Source organism: Oncorhynchus nerka, linkage group LG3 (genome assembly GCF_034236695.1).
Source record: "Oncorhynchus nerka isolate Pitt River linkage group LG3, Oner_Uvic_2.0, whole genome shotgun sequence".
Lineage (NCBI taxonomy): Eukaryota > Metazoa > Chordata > Actinopteri > Salmoniformes > Salmonidae > Oncorhynchus > Oncorhynchus nerka.
The window spans coordinates 23,117,186-23,130,302 of record NC_088398.1 but is presented as its reverse complement, the minus strand read 5'-3'; the positions used below and the strand labels follow the sequence as shown (position 1 = coordinate 23,130,302).

Sequence of the window (13,117 nt, the reverse complement as noted above, 5' to 3'; positions counted from 1 at the left end):
TGTTTGGAAACTGCTCCTCACATGTAACCCCCCAACAGTAGTCACTCTCTGTTTGGAAACTGCTCCTCACATGTAACCCCCCCCCAACAGTAGTCACTCTCTGTTTGGAAACTGCTCCTCACATGTAACCCCGCCCCCCCAACAGTAGTCACTCTCTGTTTGGAAACTGCTCCTCACATGTAACCCCCCCCACAGTAGTCACTCTCTGTTTGGAAACTGCTCCTCACATGTAACCCCCCCAACAGTAGTCACTCACATGTAACCCCCCCAACAGTGTTTGGAAACTGCTCCTCACATGTAACCCCCCCCCACAGTAGTCACTCTCTGTTTGGAAACTGCTCCTCACATGTAACCCCCCCCAACAGTAGTCACTCTCTGTTTGGAAACTGCTCCTCACATGTAACCCCCCCTGTTTGGAAACTGCTCCTCACATGTAACAGTAGTCACTCTCTGTTTGGAAACTGCTCCTCACATGTAACCCCCCCCCCAACAGTAGTCACTCTCTGTTTGGAAACTGCTCCTCACATGTAACCCCCCATGTAACCCCCCCCCACAGTAGTCACTCTCTGTTTGGAAACTGCTCCTCACATGTAACCACCCCCCAACAGTAGTCACTCTCTGTTTGGAAACTGCTCCTCACATGTAACCCCCCCCCCAACAGTAGTCACTCTCTGTTTGGAAACTGCTCCTCACATGTAACCCCCCAACAGTAGTCACCCCCAACAGTAGTCACTCTCTTTTGGAAACTGCTCCTCACATGTAACCCCCCCCCCCACAGTAGTCACTCTCTGTTTGGAAACTGCTCCTCACATCCTCATAACCCCCCCAGTAGTCACTCTCTGTTTGGAACAGTACACTCTCTGTTTGGAAACTGCTCCTCACATGTAACCCCCCTCCTCAACAGTAGTCACTCTCTGTTTGGAAACTGCTCCTCACATGTAACCCCCCCAACAGTAGTCACTCTCTGTTTGGAAACTGCTCCTCACATGTAACCCCCCGCCCCCCAACCTCCTCTTCTTAAACTGAGACATGAGCGTGAACTCTCCCTTCTCCTCACACTCTACGGTATCACCCTCCACTGTCACATGACTGCACAAACAAGTTAGGCAATAGCATCAGAGGCCACTTTGGGAGGGAGGGAGGGAAAGTGGAGAAAGATGTATAGATGAAGGGAGAGCTCGTCAATTGAGGAAATGTATGAGGAAAGGAGAGGGACTAAAAGTAGAGAATGGAGAGAGATGGTAAAAGGGGTATGGTGAGAGTGGTGGGGAGGGGTTGAAGGATAAAAGGAAGAATTGTATCGTGAGGGAGCGAGAAGAAAGAAAGAGGATGAACTTAGGATATCATGTGATGTGGTGGAAAAGTGGAGAGAGAGAGAGAGAGAGATATGAAACAAGTAATAGTGATGAAAAGAGGGGAGGAGAGAGAGAGTGGGAGGGAGTTGATTCAGCTGCACTGTGGCCTTGCTTGGGTTGACAGCTCATCTCTATACCCCTCTCTCTCTCTCGGTCTCTCTCTCTGTCTCTATCTCCTCCTCTCTGACATATTAACTGTGCTGAGCTGACATCACTAATTCTTTATTCCCTGTCATCTCCCACTCCTCTCCTCTGTCATTCGTCCCTCATCTCCTCTCGTAACTCCAATGGATGTTGGAAGGTGTGCCATTGAACACACCTAGAGTAACTGACTATTGACATAAGTCGTGAGACATAACAGATAAGATGCTGTGCACATTTAACACAACAACTCTATAATGCTAACAACAACACCGTCTGGCTAACATGCCACTGGACGTACAGAACATGAATGACAGGAGACAGAATGGCGCGGTGTTTAATATGAAAGTGTCTGACGTTTCATTTGTCGATTTCTTTTCTTTATTCGTTGCTTTCTTCAGGAGCGAGTCCAGCAGCTTGAGAAGCAGTTGAAGGAGATGGAGCGAGAGAAGGACAGAGAGATGAATGCCTTGAGGAAGGAGAGGAGAGAGTTGCTCCACACCACTCAAAGGGTAATGAAGGGAACAGAGGCTGATGATCAGCAAATGTCTGAACTTTAACTTAATTTATTGATTATTTGTCAGGGAAATGATGATTAAGTCGTATATTCCCGGTGGTTCAAGTATGATAAATATGATACATTCAATGACTGTCCCTACTTGTGCCATCAAACCCCTGCAACTTATCCAGAACACTGCAGCCCGCCTTGTTTTCAACCTTCCCAAGTTCTCTCATGTCACCCTACTGGTCTACTGATAGCTACTTTATTGAGGAAAAAATGTACTTTCTATGCCTGTGATATGTGGTTGTACCACCTAGCTATCTTAAGATGAATGCACAAACTGCGTATGCTAAGTGACTACAATGTCAAATGTAAATTAAGTGCTTGGAAGCTAGATAAGAATGTCCGTTGTTGCCAGTGTTTTTATTCAATATTCATAATGGTTGTCTGAAGTGCCAAAGCGTGTGATTTGTCAACTCCCTGCTTGGACAGTGATATGGTTTGTTGTTGAACCAATGACATGTCTTTGATTAGAATTATGACAGGGGGAGTTGAAAAGGGGGAGGAGACTAGTTAGAGACAGGGAAAGAGCACAACTGAGCTTAGAGAGTGAGAGAGAGAAAGAGGCATGACTGAAGAAAGAGAGGGAGGGAGGGAAGGAAGAAACAGGGAAGAGAAAAGCAGAACAAGGGAGGGTGACTGTGAGGGAGAGAGAGAGAGGGAATGAGTGAAGATAAGCTGAGAGAACTTAAACGCGTCGCTGCAACACCGGTAAGTGGAGAGACACGACAAATCAAATATGCATGCTTCAAGTGTCTGTAGATTGGGTTAATCAGAAATGGGATTTAATACAGGCTAAGTGTGTCAGTTAATAGTAGGACGAGAGAGGGAGTGTACAAGGGAGTGGCAGATAGGGGGAGAAAGGAGGGACAGACAATGTGTTTCTGTACTACTGTGTCTGAATACAATATGACTTTGTATGCCATGCTAGGGTAGTCATATGGGTAGGAGTCACTAATGAGAAGAGATGGCACTGTTTTTGGCAGAGAGAAATTGATTTCATTGCTCATCCAGACACGAGAGAGACTGAGACGGGTTAACAGAGAATGCATACCGCTTCCGAATTGCTTATGTGTCTGTGAGTCAGGGAGAAGGGGTGGGAGGGCAACCGAGATATAGTGAGAGGGAGATCATTTTTTAACTCATTACAGTGGTGCCTGAGAGCTGAATGTCTTTTATTACCTGTTTACACTCCTACTATGTCATTTCATGATGTGTCATGGCTAAATGTTGACACAACCTTCTTAGTTTGTCGTGTGGTCATCCAGGTCTTATGACTGACGGCCTGTCCTACCTAACTGACATGTCTAGGTTGTAACAACAACATTCACTTGTCTATTTTTTCACTCTCCTCTTCACGGCTGAGTTTATGCCATAACCGGTTATATAACGGTCATACTCCCATCTCTTATCAGGTCTTGAAAGAGAAGAAGCCACTCGCTGATTGGTCCAACATCCCCAGCTCGGTCCCTTGCATGATGTCACTCTCGCCGCTGACCATTCACAAATCACCTCAGGTGTGTTGCCGGGCCGTTACCACTGACACGGGTCATGTTTTCCAGTTGTATGTGACACATACTGTACATAAACACTGATTTGATTCACTTGTTGTTTGACTCCCAGTAATGTACCGAAACACAAACTCAGTGTTATTCCCTAACTTCAGGAACAAGCCAAAGAATCCGCCAGTTTACCCCGGAGACGGAGCTCGCACCGCAATAATAAGCTCGCCGATAGACCGGTCTCGGCGCAAGGTGAGCTATGATGGGTGTTTAATTATGAATTCCTTTGTGTTTTTTATTTGCTTTACCTCAGAGCATTTTTACATATTTGCTTTATCTTTCTATTTGATCCTCTGTGTTTGTCTGTCTATTTGTTTAGTTCTACCCCATCTCTCTCTCTCTCTCTCTGCTTCTCTCTCTCTCTTTCTCTCTCTCTCTGCTTCTCTCTCTCTCTTTCTCTCTCTCTCTGCTTCTCTCTCTCTCTCTCTTTCTCTCTGCTTCTCTCTCTCTCTTTCTCTCTCTCTCTCTCTGCTTCTCTCTCTCTCTGCTTCTCTCTCTTTCTCTCTCTCTCTCTCTCTCTCTTTCTCTCTCTCTCTCTCTCTCTCTCCCTCTCTCCTTCTCTCTCTCTCTCTCTCTCTCTCTCTCTCTCTCTCTCCGTCTGTCTCACTCTCTGTCTGTCTTTCTCTCTCCATCTCTTTCTGCTTCTCTCTCTCTCTCTCTCTGCTTCTCTCTCTTTCTCTCTCTCTCTCCCTCTCTCATTCTCTCTCTCTCCCTCTCTCTCCGTCTGTCTCACTCTCTGTCTGTCTTTCTCTCTCCATCTCTTTCTGCTTCTCTCTCTTTCTCTCACTCTGCCTTTTCAGTCTCTGCTAAGACGTGTCAGTAGCAGATGTAGCTGTGTGTTATTACCATGCTGTGAGCAGGATATAGCTGTATGAACTGGATGAGCCAGTGGGGCTACTAGTCTATGGCTGTTCTTTAGAAATTCTGTTCTGTTTGCTCCACTGCTGCCTATACCCCATTTCCACGATCTATCTCTCTAACCCACTGTGTGTGTGTTTGTGTGTGTGCGCTGTCATCCTCTCTCTCTCTCTCTAACCCACTGTGTGTGTGTTTGTGTGTGTGCGCTGTCATCCTCTCTCTCTCTCTCTCTCTCTAACCCACTGTGTGTGTGTTTGTGTGTGTGCGCTGTCATCCTCTCTCTCTCTCTCTAACCCACTGTGTGTGTGCGCTGTCATCCTCTCTCTCTCGCACTCTCTAACCCACTGTGTGTGTGTTTGTGTGTGTGCGCTGTCATCCTCTCTCTCTCTCTAACCCACTGTGTGTGTGTTTGTGTGTGTGCGCTGTCATCCTCTCTCTCTCTCTCTAACCCACTGCGTGTGTGTTTGTGTGTGTGCGCTGTCATCCTCTCTCTCTCTCTCTAACCCACTGTGTGTGTGTTTGTGTGTGTGCGCTGTCATCCTCTCTCTCTCTCTCTCTAACCCACTGTGTGTGTGTTTGTGTGTGTGCGCTGTCATCCTCTCTCTCTCTCTCTCTCTAACCCACTGTGTGTGTGTTTGTGTGTGTGCGCTGTCATCCTCTCTCTCTCTCTAACCCACTGTGTGTGTGTTTGTGTGTGTGCGCTGTCATCCTCTCTCTCTAACCCACTGTGTGTGTGTTTGTGTGTGTGCGCTGTCATCCTCTCTCTCTCTCTCTAACCCACTGTGTGTGTGTTTGTGTGTGTGCGCTGTCATCCTCTCTCTCCCTCTATTTTCTCTCCTCTGCTCTCTCCATTCTCTCCCCTTTTCTCATGCTCTCCTTACCCTGTCTCTTATATAATATAATATGTGCTATGTGTACTGTTTTTGTGTCCCTTCCTCTTTCTCTCTCTCTCTCTCTGTCTCCATCTCTTTCACAGGGCTGGTGAGAATGGTACCTGACAGTCCGAGCCCAGAGCGCTTCACTTCCCCTCTCCCCTCCCACCGGCACAGCAATGGGCACAGCAACGGGCACAGCAACGGGGCACAGACCTGGGCCCAGCAATGGCAGTGATCTCCTCACCCCCTGTAACAGTGCTAGTAGCTCCCGTGCTGCCAGGTTAGTGGAGGGGGAAAAAATGTCTAAAATCACAACGTTTAAAGGAACATGTTAAGTGTGATTGTGAATAAGAGGAGGTATCTGATTGGCTGTCAGATGGGAAGAGATGAGTTGTCTGTGGAAGATTGATTGGGTGATTGGGTCAGCGTGGAGATGTAGTTGATGTGAGGTGGAGTGGGATAGACTGGTCAGGTGAGTTTTCTAGGTGTGTGTGAGTGAAATATAAATGCTGCTCTCAGTCTGTGTGTGCATGTGTCTGTATGCTTGTACGTCTGCGTCTCCGACGACAATAATGACAGTAACTCTGCTGACATATGTATTTTTCCTTCTCCCTCCAGCCCAAATCTGGGACTTTTAAACCTGGTGGAGATTGAGAGGAGACTGAGGGAGGCCAAAGCGGAGAGAGAGAGGCTTCTCAAAGAGAGGGTGAGTCACCACCATTAACATCCCTAATCACTTCAGACACAGCTTTAGACGTGCCAGGTCATATTCATTAGGGCACACCGTAACACAGCGTTTAAAAACAGTTTGTTGGCCTCCCGGGTGGCGCTGTGCCACCAGATACTCTGGGTTCGAGCCCAGGCTCTGTCGCAGCCGGGCCATGACCCGAGAGATCCATGGGGCGACGCACAATTGGCCTAGCGTCGTCCGGGTTAGGGAGGTTTTGGCCGGTAGGGATGTCCTTGTCTCATCGCACACTAGCGACTCCTGTGGTGGGCCGGGCGCAGTGCACGCTAACCAGGTCGCCAGGTGCACGGTGTTTCCTCCGACGCATTGGTGCGGCTGGCTTCCGGGTTGGATGTGCGCTGTGTTAAGAAGCAGTGTGGCTTGGTTGGGTTGTGTTTCGGAGGACGTATGGCTTACGACCTTCGTCTCTCCCGAGCCCGTACGGGAGTTGTAGCGATGAGACAAGATAGTAGCTACTAACAATTGGATACCACGAAAAGGGGGGTATAAAATAAAATAAAACAAGTTGTTTATTATTGGACAGTTAATTCAGGTAGTCCCTCCTTGTTTCAGTCAGTTTTCTTCTGTTTGTTGCTTAATAATGAACACAACCCTGTTGTGTGACCACTTACTGATTACCGTACATAATTAACATGACCACCAGAAGAAAAAACACTGTGAAATGGAAGAACACTTCATAGAAAACGGACATACTCTCCTATGTATTTATTAGAAGCTAAAAACTTGTTTTATATGAGGCGTCAGTACAGAATTTCACCTTTTATTTTAGAGTATTTTCATACATATCTGTTTTACCATTTAGAATTGACCTCACTTTATTTGTCTAGTGTCCCCATTTTTAAGGTGTCATAAGTATTTTGACAAATTCACTTATAGTGTATTAAATGTAGTCAAAAGTTTAGTATTTGGTCCAATATTCCTAGCACACAATGACTACATCAAGATTGTGACTCTACAAACATGTTGGATGCATTGCAGTTTGTTTTGGTTACGTTTCAGATTATGTTGTGCTCATTAGAATGGTGTCATTTTGGACTCACTTTTATTGTAAATAAGAATTGAATATGTTTCTGAACACTTCTACATTAATGTGGATGCTACCATGATTACGGATAATCATGAATGAATTGTGAATTAATGATGAATGAGAAAGTTAGGTGCACAAGGATCATACCGCCAAAACATGCCAACCTTTTAAGGGAATTTGTCCAAATACTTATGACACCTTCAAATGGGGGGGACTAGATACATAAAGTGCTTTCATTTCTAAATGGTAAAACAGATTTGTATGAATGAATGAATACCCTCAAATAAAAGGTGACATTATGTATTGTCGCCTCATCTAAAAATATAATCTCAAATCCAAAAATGCTGGAGTATAGAGACAAATGAAGTTTTAGCTTTACTGTCCAAATAAATACGTAGTATGCCTCAGCCTAGATATTGTACTTCATCTTAATCCCCCTGTTGTCAATAAAAGTATGCCTCTTTCTAAAAAATAAAAACTAATTGATGGTCTTTGAAGGGAGTCACCTTCTCCTCCAATGTGATTGATAAGGACACAAGGAGATAGGAAAGGATCATTGAGATGGAGCCTGTGTGTTGATCCAGGAGGAAAGGAGGCAGGTGGTGGTGGTGGAGGAGACGAGGCAGAGAGAGCTGGAGGGCCGAGGAGCAGCAGAACCAGTAAAGTCCCAGAGCAGGCTAGTCCCTGACCCAGAGGAGAAGCCCAAAACCACCAGTCCTGTCCCCAGCTCCCCTGAGGTACGTCTGTCTTTCTGTCTGGCTGTACTGTCTGTCTGTCTGTATTGTCTGTCTGTCTGTGTGCTCCATAGCGTTATACATCCTTTCTCCAACCTCTCCTTTTCCCCTGCTTATTGCTCTCTCAATCTGTCTTTCTTTCTGTCTCCTTCTCACTAACCTTGTGATGTTGACCTGTTTTATTTGACACGTCTATTGTGAAATGATATACATTATACTCATTATTCTTCTCAGCGCTCGCTACCTCTCTTCCTCTCTGCGAACTTTGACCTGCGGGCCCACGTGGAGTCGCTGGGTCACGGGGTGGCGGGGTGCATGGGCCTGCGTATGTCCCCGCGCCGCTGTGCCGGCTTCTTGACCAAGCGTGGCGGGCGGGTCAAGACCTGGAGGAGGAGGTGGTTCCTCTTCGATATGGACCACAGGCGGCTAGCCTACTACACAGGTGAGGGGGCTGAGAGAGAGAGACTGTGTGTGTGTTGGATGTTGGTGTGTATAAGCCTAAATGCTAGGGCTGTTGCGGTGACCCTATTACCGCCACACCGGCAGTCATGAGTCATGACCGCAGTAAAATTTCACCTGACCGTTGAGTCACGGTAATCTCCTGTTATGCACTCTGCACATGCTTTGGTAGTACCCAACTTGCTAATGACCATCAGGTCCTAACAGCCTGATACTCAGTGCTCTATTGTCCCTCTAACCACTCTGACATCATGACAAATGCCATCGAAAATCACATCAAACACTTATCATCAAAACAGCATCATGCTTTTAAAACTAACCTCACTGTGATGATCAATTTGAAGAAGGAAGTTCAACAGCAGTTTGAAACAGTGTGAAACATGATCATTGTAGTTGTTCTTTCAAAACCTAACAAGGAAATGGACAGGTGAGGATTAGTTCAAAACATCCATAGGCATATTATAGTTTATGCATCAATATCAAATCAAACTTTCTTTTTCACATGCGACGAATACAAATTGTGTAGACCTTACCGTGAAATGCTTACTTACAAGCCCGTAACCAACAGTGCAGTTCAAGAAAGAGTTAAGAAAATATTTACCAAATTAACTAAAGTAAAAAATAATAAAAAATAACACTATAAAATAACAATAAGGAGGCTATATACAGGGTGTAACAGTACCAAGTCAATGTGCGGGGTTACAGGTTAGTCGAGGTAATTTGTACATGTAGGTAGGGGTGAAGTGACTATGCATAGAGAACAGCGAGTAGCAGCAGTGTAAAAACAAATGGAGGGTGGTGGTGTCAATGTAAATAGTCCGGTGGCCATTTGGTTAATTGTTCAGCAGACTTATGGCTTGGGGGTAGAAGCTGTTAAGGAGTCTTTTGGTCCTAGACTTGGTGCTCCGGTACCGCTTGCTGTGCGGTAGCAGAGAAAACAGTCGATGACTATGACTATGTCTTTTGAAAAATGTTTGGTCTTTCCTCTGACACCGCCTAGTATATAGGTCCTGGATGGCAGGAAGCTTGGCCCCAGGGATGTACTGGGCCGTACGCACTACCCTCTGTAGCGCCTTACGGTCGGATGCCGAGCAGTTAACATACCAGGCAGTGATGCAACTGGTCAGGATCCTCTCGATGGTGCAGCTGTAGAACTTTTTGAGGATCTGGGGACCCATGCCAATTTTTTTCAGTCTCCTGAGGGGGAAAATATATTGCCGTGCCATCTTCACGACTGTCTTGGCGTGCTTTGACAATGTTAGTGATGTGGACACCAAGGAACTTGAGGCTCTCAACCCACTCCACTACAGCCCCGTTGATGAGAATGAGGGTATGCTCTGTCCTCCTTTTCATGTAGTCCACAATCATCTCCTTTGGCTTGATCACGTTGAGGGAGAGGTTGTTGCCCTGGCACCACACGGCCAGGTCTCTGATCTCCTCCCTATCGTCGTTGTCGGTGATCAGGCCTACCACTGTTGTGTCATCGGCAAACGTAATGATGGTGTTGGAGTCATGCCTGGCCATGCAGTCAGGGGGGCTGAGCACGCACCCCTGAGGGGCCCCCATGTTGAGGATCAGCGTGGCAGATGTGTTGTTACCTACCCTTACCACCTTAGGGTGGCCCATCAGGAAGTCCAGGATCCAGTTGCAGAGGGAGGTGTTTAGTCCCAGGGTCCTTAGCTTAGTGATAAGCTTTGAGGGCACTATGGTGATGAAACGCTGAGCTGTAGTCAATTAATAGCATTCTCACATAGGTGTTCCTTTTGTCCAGGTGTGAAAGGGCAGTGTGGAGTGCAATAGATATTGCATCATCTGTGGATCTGTTGGGGCGGTATGCAAGTTTGGGTGGGTCTAGGGTTTCTGGGATAAGGATGTTGATGTGAGCCATGACCAGCCTTTCAAAGCACTTCATGGCTACAGACGTGAGTGTTATGGGTCGGTAGTCATTTAGGCAGGTTACCTTAGTGTTCTTGGGCACAGGCAGTATGGTGATCTGCTTGAAAAATGTTGGTGTTACAGACTCAGACAGGGAAAGGTTGAAAATGTCAGTGAAGACACTTGCCAGTTGGCCAGTGCATGCTTGGAGTACACATCCTGGTAATCCGTCTGGCCCTGCGGCCTTGTGAATATTGACCTGTTTTGTCTTACTCACATCAGATACGTAGAGCGTGATCACACAGTCGTCCGGAACAGCTGATTCTCTCATGCATGATTCAGTGTTACTTGCCTCGAAGCGAGCATAGAAGTTATTTAGCTCGTCTGGTAGGCTTGTGTCATTGGGCAGCCTGTGGCTGTGCTTCCCAACTAAAGTTGCAAAACTCTGAATCTAGCATAATATTGGACCTGTTTCGAAATGATCACTTTTACGCTCAACATAGCCACTTCATATGCCCACTCGCTCAGGAATGGGAAAAATATTCTTTCTATTTTATTCAGATAAGTTCAATTATATTCTTCTTGCTATAAAATCTTATAATATAAAATAATGGCATAAGACTTAGAAGCATATCTTTTCAGCTCAATAAACAAGCCTAAATCACATGGCCCTCAAACTCAAGTCAGTGCCACTGCATTTTTTTCATTGTTCCCCTCTAATTGGGACTGATTTAGACCTGGGACACCAGGTGTGTGCAATTAATTATCAGGTAGAACAGAAAACTAGCAGGCTCCAGACCTCGTAGGATAACAGTTGAGTATCCCTGGCCTATGACATTGAGCATAGCCAGATAACCTACAGTAGGCCAACTCATATTCTGTTCTTCTGAAATGGATTTATTGTGATGGTGTATATTCAATTGATTTATTATAATCCTTTTTCAATGTAGATGTTGCAAAGGCCTCACATCAGCGGCTTGTATGCGTGGAGGCCTGGAGATGCTAAATGTGTTTATGTTAATTGCCGGGTCAATTACTGTGAGACTGGCAGTCTTTTGCATGACAGTAACCAGCTGACAAAATGTAATGACCACAGCCCTACTAAATGCCTATGTGATTTGTGTCTGTCTGTCTCTCTCCCTCTCTTTCTTTCTCTCGTTCTCCCTCAAATTGACTAATGTTTACCTTTAGACTGTGATGAGAGGAAGCTGAAGGGGGTGATCTACTTCCAGGCTATAGAGGAAGTCTACTATGACCACCTGCGCACAGCCACTTCAGTGAGTCCTCATAGACAGTATTTTGTCACCATAGAGAGGGAACAATGTGCCCATGATATCACCACAACTGTTAAAGAGATGATCCATTCATGCATTCAATGCTTGAAACAAAATCCCCAAAATTATCGCTCTCCCACCATTCATCTCTCGCTCTCTCTCTCTCTCTCTCTCTCTCTCTCTCTCTCTCTCTCAGTCTCCGCGGCCCAGCCTTACGTTCTGTGTGAAGACGTACGAGCGCCTCTTCTTCCTGGTGGCGCCCAGCGCCGAGGCCATGAGGATCTGGATGGACGTCATTGTCACAGCAACAGACGAGCACAGCCGCTACTGACCTTGACTTTACACCTGTCCCCTTTCCTGTGTCTGTCTGACCTCCCCCTTGGACTGAACCTCCATTCACCTGGCTGACCTGGCTAACCTGGCTACAGTTTCAGCAGTTTACATTATGTGGGGAAAACTGCAATCTTCAACCTCCACCCTCCAATGCGTGTAGGACCCAGCAAGACTGCCATTTTGCTAACTGAACTTTACGTCATATGAGTGGTGGAGGTGAGGAGTGATGAGCAGAACATAACGTTCAGGAAAGCTCTTCCTGAAGGAACTGACATTTGATTCTGGATAGTTTCTTAGGAGCTTTGATGACATGGGACTGAGTGGCAGACTGTTACAGGTTATGTGTGGAACAAGAGACATTTGGAGGAGGGACAAGGCCATGGGAATATAAAGATGTGGAAGTGCAAGCTGGAGCAACCATTTGACATCTTAGAGTCAGTGCCAACCATGATATACTGACAGACAAACCTGATGTCTTTTTATTAGTCTCAAATCAGGATTTAATGGTTGGTGTCTCTCTAGCAGCTGTGTTTGAGCTCCCTCTTGTGGCCAGATTAAAGTATTGAAGTACTACAGCTTCCATTGAAATATGCAGGTAACTGCCAAAATAATGGAAACACCAGCATAGTGTGTCTTAATAGGTCGTTGTGCCACCACGAGCAAGAACAGCTTCAATGCACCTTGTTATGGATTCTGCAATGGTCTGGAATTCTATTGGGGGGATGCGACACCATTCTTCCATAAGAAATTTGATAATTTTGTGTTTTGTTTGATGGTGGAAAACGCTGTCTCAGGCACCGCTCCAGAATCTCTCATAAGTGTTCAATTGGCTTGAGATCTGGTGACTGAGTTGGCCACGGCATATGGCTTTACATCGTATTAATGCTCATCAAATCATTCAGTGACCCCTCATGCCCTGTGGATGGGGGCATTGTCATCTTATGGTGGCATAGCCATGGGAGACAAAATAATAGACAAAATGATGGGATATCAATTGTTTCATTAACTCAGGGACCACACCTGTGTGGAAGCACCTGCTTTCAACATACTTTGTATCCCTCATTAACTCAAGTGTTTCCATTCTTTTGGCAGTTACCTGTACATGTATGTCTGTATTGAACATTGGTATATTTATCATCTGTCAAAGGGGCTGTTCAGAGTCAATCAAAACACTGACCGATCGTTCAGTTCTTAAAATGGATTGTTTTTGTTGTCGTTGTTTTTTTTACAATATCAACACAGAAATACTATGCTTATAAATATGTTTTATTAATATTGTCATTATTATTATGATCATTAAAGGTTTTTCATACA

General features: G+C 45.7%; 1 protein-coding gene across 1 annotated transcript in view; it reads left to right on the top strand.

Moving 5' to 3' along the window:
• LOC115105151 (pleckstrin homology-like domain family B member 3) overlaps positions 1-13,117 on the top strand; it is a 30,805-nt gene extending 17,688 nt beyond the window's left edge. Inside the window, 10 exon segments of the mRNA XM_029626816.2 lie at positions 1,898-2,008; positions 3,474-3,575; positions 3,725-3,812; positions 5,455-5,555; positions 5,557-5,633; positions 5,972-6,059; positions 7,713-7,865; positions 8,097-8,304; positions 11,388-11,473; positions 11,667-13,117. Of these exon segments, the coding sequence (XP_029482676.2) occupies positions 1,898-2,008; positions 3,474-3,575; positions 3,725-3,812; positions 5,455-5,555; positions 5,557-5,633; positions 5,972-6,059; positions 7,713-7,865; positions 8,097-8,304; positions 11,388-11,473; positions 11,667-11,801 (1,149 nt within the window). The 3' untranslated portion in view covers positions 11,802-13,117.